At 34.5% G+C, this 17,204-nt stretch overlaps 1 protein-coding gene across 7 annotated transcripts in view; it reads left to right on the top strand.

The window, feature by feature from the left end:
• Window positions 1-17,204, top strand: part of IBTK (inhibitor of Bruton tyrosine kinase) — a 99,016-nt gene that overhangs the window by 30,405 nt on the left and 51,407 nt on the right. For all 7 annotated transcript variants that reach the window (XM_057738054.1, XM_057738053.1, XM_057738052.1 and 4 more), the window contains 7 exons: window positions 1,012-1,611; window positions 3,836-3,922; window positions 4,767-4,849; window positions 4,929-4,966; window positions 5,414-5,510; window positions 13,708-13,809; window positions 16,130-16,247. In XM_057738054.1, the coding sequence (XP_057594037.1) occupies window positions 1,012-1,611; window positions 3,836-3,922; window positions 4,767-4,849; window positions 4,929-4,966; window positions 5,414-5,510; window positions 13,708-13,809; window positions 16,130-16,247 (1,125 nt within the window). The remainder of the gene's footprint in view (window positions 1-1,011; window positions 1,612-3,835; window positions 3,923-4,766; window positions 4,850-4,928; window positions 4,967-5,413; window positions 5,511-13,707; window positions 13,810-16,129; window positions 16,248-17,204) is intronic.

The raw sequence follows: 17,204 nt of genomic DNA, 5'->3' as shown, positions 1-17,204 counted from the left end.
TATATTGGAAATGATGAATGCTCCTTTTAGTTTGTAAACTGATATTTATTGAAAATATTGAAGATCATATGTACATATACACAGAATTTATTCATATGTTTAGTACTTTAGGTTCTCAGATTCTGAGAAATATAAATATTTGTTACATAGCTTACAAAAATTTCTGACCATATAATACAATGAGAAGTAACAAAAGAAGAGGTAGCATAGAGTCATCTGGAGGGCATTGTGAATCTCATTGCATATTGTCTGTCACATTAGTACAGAGATGACAGGTTAAGATAAATATCAAGGGTCTTATTAAAGAGGGAAAAAGTCCTAGAGACCGGGTTGTCATTCCTCCTGGTTTGCGGGTCAGTCCCATACTTAGCACTGAAAGTCTCCTCTCCTGGGAAGCCCCTCAGTCCCAGGCAGACCAGGGGGGTTGGTCACCCTTCCTAGGAGGGCAAAATGTAGATTGGGAAGGTATGATTGCATGCTTACAGTACTGAAAGAACCAGAGTTGTAGACTGATGTGTGTCTCTGTGTGTATTTTTCTTTACTTCCTTGAGTTTCTAACCTATGCTAGGATCTGACGTATTTGCTCGTTTTTCTGTATATGTTTTTTTTCCACTTGTGAAATCAAAGGATATAAAAGAAAAAGGTCGAAAACTGTACTTTACTCTTTTTGAATGTTTTTAGTAATACTTTTAATCATTTAAAAAATTTCTGTGAACAGTCATTCAAATTTATATTCTGGTGTTTTCTTTATGGAAATAGAAAACACTGCTTTCAAAGGAAAACTTAATGTTTGTCAGTTTAGGGAAAAAATACATAAAGGAACAGAAAATATTTAAAGGGTGGTGTAGTATCTAAGACTGAGCTATATTCTTATATTATTGGAAATGCCAAATTTAAAATTTTCTAAGTTTAATAAAAAGAAATTATACTTTAAAAGGAGAATTGGCTAGGGATGCTTTTGTTTGTTTTTCATTTTCTGGAAAGTAAAATTAATTTTTATTTAATTTCTAGCCTCTATGAAATTCCAGCTGTATCCTCATCATCCTTTTTTGAAGAGTTTGGCAAATTGTTGAGGGAAACGGATGAAATGGACAACATCCATGATGTGACATTTCAAGTTGGCAATAGAATCTTCCCTGCACATAAATATATTTTGGCAGTGCGTTCTGACTTTTTCCAGAAATTGTTTCTTTCAGGTGGTACTACTTTAGACTTTACAGATGTTTACCGGAAAGATGAAGATTCTGCAGGGTGCCATCTCTTTGTGGTAGAGAAGGTTCATCCTGACTTGTTTGAATACCTTTTGCAATTTATATACACAGATACTTGTGACTTTTTAACTCATGGCTTCAAACCAAGAATAAATTTAAACAAAAAACCAGAAGAATATCGGGGCACTCCGAATTGCCATTTGAATAAAGTGAATTCCCATGAAGATAATCAGAAGTCAGCATTTGAAGTTTACAAAAGTAATCAAGCTCATACAATTAGTGAAAAGCAGAAAAGCAAAAACAAGTCTTCCAAAAAAGTAAAAAGTGTTGGGGAAGATGATCCTGTAAAAATGTTGCAAAATGCTGCAAAGAAATTTGGTTTTAGTAATTTGAGTAGTAGGTATGACTCCTCCTTCATATTTGTTCATGTACCTCATTGTGTCCTCCTTTTAGAATTTTTTTCTTTTTCTTTTTGCTTTGATTTGCTGCTGCTTCTGCTGTGGCTTCTATTCTTGGTCCTGCTTCTCTCCTCCCCTCCCCTCCCCCATTCTCTCTTCATCTTCCTTCTCTTTTCTCTTTGCCTCACTCTCCCTCTCCTTTTCACTCCACCATCCCTTTCTTTTTTGGATCTGTTTCTTTCTTTTTATGCACCTATTTCTTCGTTTTCTGTGAAAGCTATCTCTGGGATTCCCTGGATTAAAACATTAAAGGATAGGACAGTTGTTAGTGTGTTTGAACTCTCAGTGGTGTTTGTATAACAGGGATCTGGAGTGGCAGGCTTTGTGGTATTCTGGAAAGAGTCCTGTCTTTGGAGTTAGAAAGACCTATACGTGACCCCCTCCATATAAAATGGGAGGGATAATATTGACCTAATATTGTTGGTCATATGGTATGTATAAAGTGCCTAATACAATATTTGTCATCTTATAAACCAGATTTTTTGGAATTCTGTTTTTAAAGTATTTACGAGGATAAGTCAAAAATTATCCGCATTCCAGTTATATTAAAACTTCTGTTGGCTGCACTGTCTCATCAGTGCTTTGCGTTCAAGGCTACTGTCTCCCCAGTCACTGCTGTGCAGGTGTGAACGTGTTACATCAGTTCACTTGTAACTGTGGCGTGAGCAAAAATGGATGCCCCACTTGTGATTTGCACGAAAGAAGAGCAGCATGCAGTGGTTCATTTTTTGTGGTCTGAGGGGGTACCTGATACCATTATTTATCAGAGACTTTGTGGGCAGTATGGAGAAAGTGCTTTGTTGTGAAGAAGTGTGTATGAATGGAAAGAGAAGTTCAAGGAAGGTCCCACAGGTTTTAGCCATCAAGAAGGAGCCGGACGCCCATCCATGGCTGATGACAATATTGAGCGTACACGTGAAATGATTCTGTTGAATAGACAAGTGACAGTGGGTTATGTGGCAAATCATTTGCAAATCAGCCATGGCTCTGCCTGTGAAATAATCCATGACAGACTTAGGTTTTGAAAAGTTTGTGCTGAAGCCTAAACTTTGGATTAAACGCAGAGGACTGCTATCCAGGGGCGTTGTGATCTTGCATGACAATGCACGTCCACACGCTTCTGTCCCCACTGTTGACATTCTGCAAAAACTTCGTTTTGAGGTGTTAAAGCACCCTCTCTATAGTCCTGATCTTGCTTCTTCGGACTTTCACCTGTTTGGTCCCCTGAAAGCAGCCCTATAAGGATGAAGATTCACTTCCGATGAAGAAGTGAAGACAGCGATGCATTCGTGGCTCGCAGCTCAGCCTAAAACATTAAAAAAAATTTTTTTTAAGCTTTTTATTGGAATATAATTACTTTACACTTTTGTACCAGCTTTTGAGGTACACCAGAGTGAATCAACTGTCTTTATACATGGATCCCCATATCCCCTCCCTCCTGCGACTCCCTCCCACCCTCCCTGTCCTGGCCCTCTAAGGCATCACGCATCATCGAGTTGATCTCCCTTTGTTATACAGCAGCTTCCCACTAGCTATCTCTTTTACAGTTGGTAGTGTATATATGTCTATGCTACTCTCTCACTTCATCCCAGCTTCCCCTTTGTCCCTGCCCGCACAACCCTGTGTCTGCCAGTCCATTCTCTGTATCTGCATCCTTATTCTTGCCCTGCCACTGGGTTCATCAGTACCATCTAAAACATTTTTTAATGAGGGAATACGAAAGCTTGTTAACAGATGGACAAAGTGTATTGAAAAGCAAGGAGATTATGTTGAAAAATGATGTATTTGTTTTTTCTAAAAGTTAATTAAAATAAATTCTACAGCCAGAGTGCAGCTAATTTTTAACTTACCCCTGTATGTTGCTTGTGGCAGTATAACCTTAGTTGTAGGACAGGAACAAGGGAGGGGAGAGTATAGCATGTTTTCTAATTGAAAACAAAGGGGCTTTATGCAGTAATGATGTTTAATATACTTTGAATATTAAGTAAAATTGAAATAGAATGAATGATATTTCTTTATCACGGAGTGGGGGTTTGTTGAGATAGTTTTCTAGGTGATACAGATTATATAATTATGTTAAGATGTGGGCTCATTTGTTGGATTTTCGTTGTTGTTCATTTTGGTAGGGGAATATGTTCACCAATTGTTAGTTTTTATCCTTGATAGGTTAGATGGAGTTAGATTTGAAAATGAAGAAATCATTGTCATTGCCAAGAAAACTGGTAGTAAACCAAAGCTAAATCAGAAAAAATGGTAAGTTAAGAAATGAATATAATCTTCTCATCTCTAGATTTTTGGACCTAAGTGTGGAAATAGAGCTCATTTTACTCATATATGAAGCAAATGTGTATGTGGATACCCTCTTAGCTTTATTAGTTTTCGTTGTTTCTGGAAAGGTTGGAGAGCTGTTGAGACAAATGGATAAAATATTAACTGCTCAGTAAGGCTTTGATACAGTTCATTTTTTTCTGATTACTTTCTAATGAAGAAAGAAATTAAATTTTTTTGGCCTGAATTTTGTATTTTTTTAATAAGTAGGTAATGATGTTAACCTGAAAACCAAAATAATTATGCCTCATCGTTTTGAAGATTATTTCCTTTAGTATAAATTTTTCCCATAATAGTTGCACTGTTCTAAATAGTTGATTATTAAAAGTTTTTGTTTTTAGGTATTTGTACTTTGTAGGTGAAAAGTCTTGGAGAAAAAATCTGAAGGTATCTTGACTGTACTTAGCACAGAATAGGTTGTACAGATAAGTGAATTAAAGACCTTTGACTGTGATATCACTTACTGTCATCTTATTACCACCGGGCCTGTATTGAAAAAGGAAAATTGAAAGCAAGACTTTTTTGAGTATTTATCTGTATTTAGTTCCCTTTACAAATATTGTATTTATTTTAAGGCCTTATTATCTTCCCTAAAGTGGAAGGAGATGAAGTACTTTATATGTATACCCTCAAGTTGTTTATTCTCTGCCACCTTTAATTAGGAGAAAATCAAAAGTTAAAACAAATCCTATAATGGATTTTCTTATTTCTTATTTGCTAAATATGTAAAGAAATTGTTCTTGCTTCAATTAAACTTTTATTTTCTCAGTTCATTTTTATGTGATGTGACTATGAAATCAGTGGATGGAAAGGAATTTCCTTGTCATAAATGCGTTCTTTGTGCTAGACTTGGTAGGTACACTTTTGTTAGTTGCTGATTTATTGGTTTTGGAATCGTTTCACTGTTCTTACTGGATTTTTTTTCTTTCAGAATATTTTCGTAGTATGCTGAGTAGCTCATGGATTGAGGTAAGATTTAAGTAGAAACCACATAGGCTGGTAATTATATTTTATATTTTTTGGAAATTATATACTAAAGAAATTAAAAATATTGTAACTCAGTTTTCCCTTTGTGTTTTAACTTTACTTATGCTTAAGCCTGCTGGAAAATAGCGACATTCCAAAATGAAAATCGTTGCAAAAAAGTTACTTAAATAAATTCCCCATTATTATTTGGACTTGTATTTGGAATACCAATTTGTTTCTTTTTTTCTCAGTCTTTCTTCATCTTTTTCATGTTACAAGGCATTTAAAATTAAATATATCTCATTTTAGCTTTGAGTTTTGTAATTGTTATATTCTTTTGCATTTGATGTGGTTCCTGTTAAAAGGTTTTCATACCAATAACCTCAATCAGATTGTAGTAGTATTTTATAGTTTAAAATTAATTATTTTACTCTATTTTATTTTATTTAGGCCTCCAGTTGTGCAGCTCTGGAAATGCCAATACATTCTGACATACTGCAAGTTATTTTGGACTACCTCTATACTGATGAAGCTGTGGTGATAAAAGGTATTAATAAGAGTTAAGATATTTCAGATATATAAGATATAGTTAAAAATGATAAAATCACATGAATCTTAATTTCTACTAGCATTGAAATAAGCCATCAACAGAGGCTTAAATTTAAAAGAAGCAATAGGGATGATTATTAGTAGTAAAAGGATGGAAAAGAAAATTTTCATTACCTATGTGAAAATGAACTCTATAAGAATTATTAATAATATTTGAGCACTGCATTTAACATTTTCATACCCAGCTGCTTCTATGATTAAGATGAGGAATTGACAGAAGGAAGTATAGTTTTGACAGATAGTTTACAAAAGTTCTTTTTTGCCTGTTCTTTCCCCTGTGTGAAACATATGTGTTCACACAGCTCTTTCCCCTGTGCGAACATAGCTGAAGTAAAATAAACAGACTAATAATTGAACCATAATTTATAAAGATAGTGCCTTTATATACCTTGTCAGGCAACACACCCATGTTTTATTTACCAGGTGTCTTTAGTCATGGGAGTGGTACACTTTTGTGTTCTGTTGTATGTATCTACCACATTTTCTTTATCCATTTGTCAGTGGATGTTTAGGCTGATTCTGTATTTTAACTATTGTGAATAATGCTGCAGTGAACTTGGAAATGCAGGTATATCTTCAAGATCCTGATTTCCATTCCTTTGGCTAAATACTCAGAAGTGAGATTGCTATATCATATGGTAGTTCTATTTTTAATTTTTTGAGGAACCTCCATACTGTTTCCATAGTGGCTGTACCAATTTATATTCCCACCAGCAGTGCATAGGGTTTTCTTTTCTCCACATTTTCATCAACAATTGTTATCTTGGTTGTTTTTTTCTTGATAATAGCCTTCCTGACAGGTATAAGGTGACATCTCATTGTGGTTTTGATTTCGATTTCCCTGATAAATAATGACATTGAGCATCTCATTTACCTGTTGGCTATTTGTATGTCTTCTTTGGACAAATGTTTATTAAGGTGTTTTGCCCATTAAATTTTTTTTTTTTTAATTTTTATATTATATTGGATTATAGTTGATTTACAGTGTTGTTTTAGTTTCAGGTGTACAACAAAGTGAATCAGTTATACATATACATATAGCTATTCTTTTCCAAATTCTTTTCCCACTTAGGTTATTACAGAATATTGAGCAGAATTCCCTGTGCTGTATACAGTAGGTCCTTGTTGGTTACTTATTTTAAATATAGTAGTGTGTATATGTCAATCCCAAACTCCCAATTTATCCCTCCCCACACCTTTCCCCTTTGGTAACCATAAGTTTATTTTCTAAGTCAGTAATTTTTATTTATTTACTTATTTTGCTGTTGAATTTGTAGGAGTTTCTTATATATTTTGGATACTAATCTCTTATCAGTTATGGTTTTCAAATATCTTCTCCCATTCTAAAGTTGCCTTTTCATTTTGTTGATTGTTCACTTTGCTCTACTTTTTGATTTCATGTAATGCCACTTATTTTTGCTTCTGTTACATGGGGTTTGGTGTCACATCTGAAAAAATCATTGCCAAGACCAATGTGTGGCAGCTTTTCCTCTTTTTTCTTCTAGAAGTTTTATAGTTTCAGGTCTTAGATTCAACTCTTTAATTCACTTTGAGTTGATTTTTGTGTATGGTGTAAGATGTGGGTCCAATTTCATTCTTTTGCATGTGGATATGAAGCTTTTATAGTACCAGTTATCGAAGAGACTGTCCTTTCCTCATTTTGTATTCTTGATGCCCTTGTCAACAAGATTAATTGGTTGTATTTATGAGGGTTTATTTCTGGGCTCTCTGTTCTGTCTCATTGGTCTACATAGCAGTTTTTATGCCAGTATGTTACTGTGTTGATTACTGTAGCTTTGTAATAGGATTTTGAAATCAGGAAATGAGATGACTCCAGCTTTGTTGCACTTTTTCAGTATTGCTTTGGCTATTTACTGACTTTTGTGGTTCCGTATGAATTTTAGGATTACTTTTTCTATTTCTGTGAAAGATGCCATTGCAATTTTTATAGAGATTTCATTGAATATGTAGATTGCTTTGGGTAGAATGGGCATTTTAATAATATCAATCCTTCCAGTCCATGAACATGGGATATCTTTCCATTTATTTGTATCTTCCTTATTTTCTTGTCTCAGGGTTTTGTAGTGTTTGATGTGTAGATCTTTCACCTCCTTGGTTCAATTTATTCCTAAGTCTTTACTCTTTTTGATGCGATTGTAAAAGGGCTTGTTTCCTTAATTTCTCTTTCCGTTAGCTCTATTGTTAGCATATAGAAATGCAACAGTTTTTTGTATACTGATTTTGTACACTTTAACTTTATTCACTTATTTCTAATAGGATTTCAGTGGCATCTTCAGGGTTTTCTATATATAGTGTCATGTCATCTGCATTTTCCAATTTAGATTCCTTCTATTTCTTGTCTGGTTGCTGTGGCTAGAACTTCCCATACTAATGTTGAATAAAAGTGGTGAGGATGTGCATCCTTGTCTTGTTCCTGATCTTAGGTGAACAGCTTTCAGGTTTTTACTGTTGAGTATGATGTTAGCTGTTGGCTTGTCACATACGGTCTTTATTGTGTTGAGGTACATTCCTTCTTTACCTAATTTGTTGAGAATTTTTATGATGAATGTATGTTGAGTTTTGTCATATTCATTTTCTGCAACTGTTGAGATCATATGATTTTTAGCCTTTATTCTGTTAATGTGGTTTATTGTGTTTATTGGTTTGCACATGTTGAACTATGCTTGCATCACAGGTGTAAATCCCACTTGATCATGTGTATGATCCTTTTAATATGCTGTTTAATTTGGTTTACTGGTATTTTATTGCGGATATTTATATGTATGTTCATCAGGGATATTCTGTAATTTTCTTTTCTTGTAGTGAACTTTTCTGCCTTTGGTATCAGGATAATTCTGGCCTCATAAAATGAGTTTGGAAGTGTTTCCTTCTCTTCAGTTCTTGGGATGAGTTTAAGAAGGACTGATGTTAATTTTTCTTGAAATATTTGGTAGAATTCACCTGTGAAGCTTTCTAGTTTTGGGCTTTTCCTTATTTTGGAGACTTTTGATGATCGATTCAGTCTCCTTACTCTTTATTGGTCTGTTCAGATTTTCTGTTTCCTCATGATTCAGTTTTTTGGTATGTTTCTAGGAACTGATCCATTTCTTCTAGACTGTCCAGTACATTAGCATATAATTGTTTATAGTAGTCTCTTATGATCCTTTATATTTCCATGATATCATTGGTAATGTTTCCTCCTTCATTTGCAATTATTTATTTGAGTCTTCTTTTTCCTTAGTCTACTTAAGGGTGTGTTAATTTTATTTATCTTTTCAAGTAACCAACTCTTAGTTTTGTTGGTCTTTTCTGTTGTTTTTCTAGTGTCTGGTTCATTGATTTGTGCTCTATCTTTATTCCTTCTACTAACTTTGGGCTTTTTCTTTTTATAGTTCTTTGTTGTGTAAAAACCTTCAGGTTGTTCTTTTGAGATCTTCCTTTTTTGTTTAGGTGTTTATCAGTATAAACGTCTTTCTTTAGAACTTCTTTTGTTTAATACTGTAAGTTCTGATATGTTGTGTTTCCCATTTTCCTTTGTCTCAGGCATTTTTTGCTTTCTTTTTGATTTCTTCTCTGACATATTGATTATTCAGGACTGTATTGTTTTTAAAAATAATTAATTAATTAAATTGTTTTTGGCTGTTTGGGTGTTTGTTGTTGCATGTGGGCTTTCTCTAATTGTGATGAGCAGGGGCTACTCTTTGTTGCAGTGCATGGGCTTCTCATTGTGGTGGCTTTCTCTTGTTGCAGAGCACGAGCTCTAAGCGAGTGGGCTTCATTAGTTGTGGCATGTGGGCTCAGTGGTTGTGGCTCTCAGGCTCTAGAGTGCAGGCTTAGTAGTTGTGGCACACAGGCTTAGTTGCTCTGAGGCATGTGGGATCCTCCCAGACCAGGGCTTGAACCTGTGTGCCCTGCATTGGCAGGCAGATTCTTAACCACTGCACCACCAGGGAAGTCCCCAACATTGTATTGTTTCATTTCCACATATTTGTGAATTTTCCAGTTTTCCTCCTGTTTTTCTAAATTTATACCATTGTAGTTGGAGAAGATAATTGATATGATTTCAGCCTTCTCAAATTGTTAAGACTTGCTTTGTGGCCTCACATATCGTCTGTCCTGCAGAATGTTTTGCTTACACTTGAGCAGCGTGCATATTTTGCTGCTGTTGGATGGAATGTTCTGTATATGTCTGTTAGGGCCATTTGATCTGTAGCTTTGGTCAGGTCTGCTGTTTCTGCATTGATTTTCTGTCTAGATTATCTGTTCATGTTGAATATGGAGTATTGAAGTCCTCTCTATTATTGTATTGATGTCTGTTTCTGCCTTCAGCTCTTTTATTGTTTCCTTTTTGTATTTAGGTGCTTCAGTGCTGTATGCATATTACAGTTGTTATATCTTACTGATGTATGGACCCCTTTATCAGTATATACTGACTTCTTTGTCTCATGTGACTGTTTTTGACTTAAAGCCTATTTTGTCTGATACAAGTATGCCTACCCCAAGTTACCATTTGCATTGAATATCTATTTTCATTGTTTCACTTTCAGCCTGTGCGTGTCCTTAAAGGTAACATGAGTCTCTTGTAGGCAGCATATAGCTGCATCTTGTTTTTTTATCTATTCAACTACTTTGTCTTTTGATTGGAGAGTTTAATCCATTTACATTTAAAGTAATTATTGATAGGTAAGGATGTACTTTTGGAATTTTGTCAGTTGTTTTCTGACTGTTTTATAGTTTCTTTGTTCTCTTCTTCCTCTTGTGCTGTCTTCCTTTGTAATTCGGTGATTTTTTTTGGTAGTAGTATGCTTTGGTTCTTTTCTCTTTACCTTTTGTGTATCTACTGTAGATTTTTGCTTTGTGGTTACCATGAGGCATACATATGATATCTTCTAACAGTCTGTTTTAAGCTAATCACAACTTTTTTTCCCTTTCTTTTTTAATTGCCGTATAGTTGATTTACAATATTATATTAGTTTCAGGTGTACAGCATAGTGGCTCAATATTTTTATTGATTATACTCCATTTAAAGTTGTTACAAAATAATGTCTCTACTTCTCTGTGCTGTACAATATATCCTTGTTGCTTATTTATTTTATACATAGTAGTTTCTATCTCTTAATCCCATAATCCTATCTTGCCCCTTCCCCTTCCCTCTCCCCACTGGTAATGAATGCATTGTTCTCTATATCTGTGGGTCTGTTTTTATTTTGTTATATATACTTATTTGTGTTATTTTTTAGATTCCACGATTCCACATATAAGTGATAAGGTAGAGTATTTATCTCTCTCTGATTTATTTCATTAAGCACAATACTCTCTAGGTCCATTGTTGCAAATGGCAGAATTTCTTTTTTTAAGGCTGAGTAATAGTCCATTGTATGTGAGATACAAACCCCCCCCCCCCCCCCCCACACACACACACACTGCATCTTCTTTATCCATTCATCTGTTGATGGATACTTGGGTTGCTCCCTATCTTGGCTGTTATTCACAACTTAACTTTGCATACAAATCCTCTTCACTTTTACTTTTCTCCCCTTCTGCCATTTTTTCTTCAAATATTCTTTATGTCTTTTATTTTTTTCCTTCTGGTACTCGCATATGTATCTTTTCAGGCTGGATAGTGTTCTATAGGACTCTTATATTCAGTTTATTTTTATTCATTCTTTTTCTTTCTGTTCCTCTGATTGGATAATCTCAGTTGAGCTATAGTTTCTGTCTTCATTGGTAGACTTAATTTCTTGAGATATTGTTCTCATACTTTCATTTAGATTTTTAGACATGATATTTTTACTTCTTTGAACATATTAAAATAATTGATTTAAAGTCTGTGTAGTTCAGCATGTTGGCATCCTCAGGGACGGAATCTCTTGGCTGCTTTTTTTCTATGTATAGACCATATTTAATCTCACTTTTCATCTTTCATAATTTTTTGTTGAAAACTGGACATAACTAAATAATATAATGTGGCAACTCTTGAAATCAGATTCTCTTCCTTCCTTCCTTGGAGATTGCTGTTTTTGCTGTTTGTCTAGTGACTTACTGGAACTAATTCTGTAAAATTGGTATTCTTTGTCATATGTGACCACTGAGTCTCTACTTGGTCAGCTTAGTGGTCAACTAATAATTAGACAGAATTTTCCTTAAATGACTAAAGCAATAAATCTCTCAGCCTGTGCCTAGGGGCTCTTTGTATGTGTTGTGGCATGGCTTCAGTTCTTAGCCAGGCAGTTTACAACTCTGCCTTAGCTTTTATTTCCTGCCTTTGCAGAGTCTCAAGATCAGCCAGAAGTAAGAGTTTTGGGCCTTCTTAAGTTTTTTCTAGCCATGTGCACAGCCCTCCATATATGTATGGCCTTCTAGATTTCATAGGAGTATGTTAAAACTTTTCAGAACCCCTTATAGACACTCGTATTAGTCAGGTCACACTGCCATAACAAAATAGCATAGACTGAAATTTATTATTCATAGTTCTGGAGGCTAGAAGTCTCAGGTCAAGGTCTGGCAAGGTTAGTTTCCAGTGAGGATTCTTTTCCTGGCTTGTACATGGCTGCCTTCTTGTTAATGTCCTTACTTGGCCTTTCCTCAGTGCTTGTGTGTGAGTGGAGAAAGAGAGTGAGAGAGTGCACAGCATGGAGGGGATTAGTGGGGGGAGATAGATGGATCTGTGATGTCTCTTCTTAGAAAGACACTAATCTTCTCCTATCACGGCCCTACCCTTGTGACTTCATTTAACCTTAATTACTTCCTTAGAGGCCCCATCTCCAAATACAGCCACACTGGAAATTATAGCTTCAACATGTGAATTTTCAGGGGACATAAACATTCAGTCATGACAACATCTCTTTCCCTAGCTCTACTTTTTAGGTTTTTTTTCACCTGCTTCTTGTTTGCTCTATCCCTTATCATTGTCTCAGGCAGCTTCAGTGTTAAATAATTGCTAATTGTTTTTAATAAATGCCCTCTTGTGAAGCTGTTCACACTGGGCTTTGAGTCAAGTCAGATAAATCCTTGGTAGTTGGGTTTCCAGGAAACTGCCAGACAGGTCAAAAAATGATAGTTACTTGACAGTGTTGCTCCGCAACTGTTCTGCTTCCTCCAGGGGCTGTAGCTGTTCGTATCTGCCTGTGATTGCAGAATTGATGGTTTTCTAGACTACTGTGTAGGATAGGAGAGGAGGGTAGGATCTAAGTAGGAGCAGCTGTGATGTCCCAAAGCTCACTGTTCTTAGCAAGATTCAACCAATTTTTTCGAGTCATTGTTGCCTAGTTTATTGCATGCCTTTGGCCAATTTCTGGAATTCTGAAAGAATTGATTTTTGATAATTGTAATATTCTAATTGCTTTTTTGGAGGAGAAGACTTTTTGAAGTACTTCTTAGTGTGCCATTTACAATGACTTTACCTCTCCCTCATTTTTTAAAATGGTTTTCCTACTTTGGTTGTTTTTCTTTTTAACCATTTTTTTTCTTCCTACTGTGGTGTTTTTTTTTGTTTTGGGGTTTTTTTTTTTTTGTATTTATATTATTATTCTGGCAGTGACTCAGGGGCATTGTTTAAGGTCATTAATAGTACACTGGACCAAGGTTATGTTAAAGAACTTCTACCGTTTTTTAAAAAAGTAGTTCAATGACCAATTTTGTTTTAAATAAGGAAGCCTGAGAGCAGTATTCACTCTCCCTTCTTCTTTCTTCCCACTCTCCCCTGCCCACTCTGTATGTGTATATATATTTTAACATATATGTATCTATTTAACATATACCTATATACTACCTTTGATGATGAGATTTGATTTTCCTCTTTATTAGTTTGAGAAATGTTTATCTAACAACAATGGGAGATTTTAAATAAGTCAAGCATTCTAGTAGCCCTTTAGACTAAAAAAGATCTACTCAAGTTGCCCATTTTATGGTCCTAGTGTGAACCAGGGCATTTTGGTGTGTTTTATTTTACAGCTTTCTATTGATAAGTTAGAAATATTTTGGTGTTATTACTGTTTATCATCCTTGCCATTTCAGCATTTAGAAAATAATCATCATAATTTTCTTTTGTAGTGTCTTAATTACTTGAACTTCTCCCCCTAGGTATAATGTTTACAAAATAATAAAGAGTGACACTTTTCTTTTTTTCTTTTTAGAATCTCAAAATGTGGATTTTGTTTGTAGTGTTCTTGTGGTGGCTGATCAGTTTCTCATATCTCGATTGAAAGAGATTTGTGAAGTAGCATTAACTGAAAAGCGTGAGTATTTTTGAATTAGAATCTTGGTGTGTTTTCAGGTTGATCCAGGATTTACTGTATTTTATTGACTGATGCAGTTCATGGTAAAATACATGTTTTTGTATCATGAAAAATATCAAGACATTTAAACTATTTCATGTCATTTGTAAGCACATCCTTATTTCAGAGATGTTAATATGTGAAAACATGAACATCTTAGAATTGAAATATGTTAATTTTTTGGAAATGCTGTAAAAGCTTGAGTTATAATGATGGCATGAAATTTATTTTGAAATCTGAAGGATGAGCATTTGAAAGCAGAAATTTTTTTACCCTTGCCCTGGTCTGTAAGTCTATACTCAGCTACCCTGCTATTTGCTGAAATTTTTATGTAACCATCCCATTATTTGCTCAAAAACATCTCTTTTCTCTCAAACTCTTATTTCTCTCTCTCTTCATTATTTCAGTTAATTGCATGGCTGTCATCCTAACACTCAACTTTGAAACCCAAAGTTATATTTTGCTATTTTGTTTTTTACACCCAAATTGCAGCTGTCAAAACTGATTAATCTTAACTGTGTTGATCACATTTCCCCCACCTTTTTATTCTCACTGTCACTATGCTAGTTTAGATCCCTGTTATCCGTCCCTTCTGTGTAGTGTCATAGTAGTCTTTTAAGTCCTATTTCTCTCTTCTAATTTCTCTTTCTTTAATCTTTCTATAGGAAGGAATTAATGTCTTCCCTGTTCATATATTTTTAATTGCTTATTCTGGGATAAAGGTTAAATTTCCTTACCCTGATATAAAAGTTTCTTGGCTTTCTAATCTTAACTTTGTTCTCCTTTGTTGCCTCTTCAGGAAGTGTGAAGGGATTTCCTGTCAAATTTTTCTAATTTGTACTTGCTAATAGTTTGTCTTAGCTCTAGTGTCTTGTTTACTCACTTTTTTTTTGAAGTATCTTCTTGGTTATCAAAAAGAGAACAACAAGCTGTAATCTTTTAAGCCAGAAAAAGAAAATATGATTGTCCCTTGGTGTCCATGGGGGATTGACTCCAGGTGACTCTTCAATTAGCAAAATCCATGGATGCTCAGTTCCTTTATATGAAATGGTATACTACAATGAATACAGCCAGCCCACTGTGTGTGAAACTTGTGGGTATAGAGGGCCAGCTGTACATTAAAATAAAGGACACGACAAACAGTAGGTATAAAATATACATATTGGTGATATTTTCAGTTGTTCAGTTGACTTTCCTGGCATCCCTTGGATATTCTTTCTTGGCATCTGCTGCATGGTTGCCCCTGTTAATGAATTCCTTGATCCTCCTGGAATCTAGCAAGAGAAGGGGTCAACAGAATTTTGGTCTCTGATTATTGGGAATCCTTGTTCCCAACTGAATAGCTCTAAAGTTTTTACATGATCCATTTTTATTTCTGTGAAATGGGAGACTTTGGGTTCATCATTAGTTGAAACTTTAGTCAAGAGTGAGGTAGCGATCATCATTGTCTGCATATTGTCTGCATATAACTTTTGACTGAGTTTGAAGGGAGAAAGAACAAAGAAATGGAGAGAAGCCAGGTGTAGAAAATAGTTGTGTTCCTCTGTTGGCTGGGACTCAGAGTAAGTAAGAAAAAGAATGGAGGGGTTTGGGAAGCCAAAGTTACATGCTAGGGAAGTAGGATATTCTGGAACAGTATCTAGCAAAACACACTTCATATATAAAGTTACAAGGATGGTAACAAAATATAGCATCTTACAGTGTGCCAGATTCTGCACTGGCATGAATGATAATATGGTAGAATTTAAATTTACTTATTTTTCAAGTATGTAGTATTTGTATGTGTTTATATATGTAAATACACCCAAAGTCTGATAGATGACTCAAAGTATATTTTATAGAATGATTTCATCAGTTTCTCTTAGTCTTAAGTATATCTTTTAGTTTTATAGAAGAGAAAATGACTGTTCTGTGCTACATAAATGAAAAGGAATGTTTATCAGTGAAAGTTAAAAATGTTCTGAAAAGGTTAGGTGAAAGATTGTCAATTCTATGTATTTGCTTTTAGATGACACTGTAATGCGCCTTCTGTGCTTTCTTTTGCTTAAAATTTTGTGTGTTTATTTTTTCCTCAGAATGAGTCACTTAAAATTACCTTGGCATATTGGGATGGAAAATGAGTTCTATATTTGCCCTAGTATAACATATTTTTGGCAAGACACTATACTTAACTTTTCTCCTTCTAAATGTTCAAACCTGACAACTTGAGAAATAAGTATATTTCATATGCTATAGTAACGTGCCTCTCATCTCATTTTGCAAATCTTTTCTTCCTTTGTAGTTACCCTTAAGAATGCTGCTATGCTACTGGAATTTGCAGCAATGTATAATGCTGAACAATTGAAACTGTCTTGTTTACAGTTTATAGGACTGAATATGGCAGCTTTACTTGAAGCAAGGTAGGTTGGGTATATACAGACTATTGCAAAAGCACTTATTTACATATAATAACCAATATGTTAGTAATTTAAAAGTGAATAACGATAAATCCCAGCTTTGTAGAAAAAGTGAAAATGTAAGGGGATTTAATCATTCCATCAGTATTTGGGTGCTTAATATATGTCAGCCATTGCTAAGATACTATGGAGAACAAATGGACAATATCTTTACCCTCATTTGGAGCTTACATTCTGGTTGGAAGGTTGTGGGACAATATTATCACAAGTATATTTGTATGTGTTTTTGTATCTCTGCTCGTTTCGGCTAATTTGTAACTGTAGTTGTACCTTGGCTTTTGGAAACTATCTGTAATATTAATTAAGCCAGCACTTAATTATTTCACATATATGCATGCATATAATTTGTTACTAGTTGATTTCTATTTTTTCTTTGTATATATTCTCTTTTCAGATATTTCCTATGCTACATATTGATTCTTTGGTCAAACTTAGGCTGCAGCAGATGGCCTGAAAAATTTAGTTGGTCTAGTTTATTGCAAGCTGATATATATGTGTTGAAGCTTTGATGGTATTGAAAATAAAGCTTCATGAAATTATGAAGAATGACACATTTTACGTGAAAAAATCAGCTAAACATGTATATCCTGTTTTATAAGCTAATATTTCATATTATATTGAGTTTACCTGGATGGAAAGAATTTTATAAATGGTACTGATTTAGGAGTCATAGACATTTTAGAATTAGAGGAATCTTGGGAAATTTAATCCCATTGTTTTCAGTTACTTTAGCAATGGAAATATTTTTGCTTTTAAAAAGAATTTTATTGAGATATAATTGACATACAGTAAACTGCATATATTTAAAGTGTACAATTTGATATTTTTTTATTAGTCATCTGTTTTGTACACATTAAAGTGTATCTGGCAATCCCAATCTCCCAGTTCATCCAACCCAAC

The sequence above is a fragment of the Hippopotamus amphibius genome, chromosome 6 (genome assembly GCF_030028045.1).
Source record: "Hippopotamus amphibius kiboko isolate mHipAmp2 chromosome 6, mHipAmp2.hap2, whole genome shotgun sequence".
Classification (NCBI taxonomy): Eukaryota; Metazoa; Chordata; class Mammalia; order Artiodactyla; family Hippopotamidae; genus Hippopotamus; species Hippopotamus amphibius.
The sequence above is the reverse complement of the archived record's forward strand: the minus strand, read 5'-3'. Positions and strand labels throughout refer to the sequence as shown.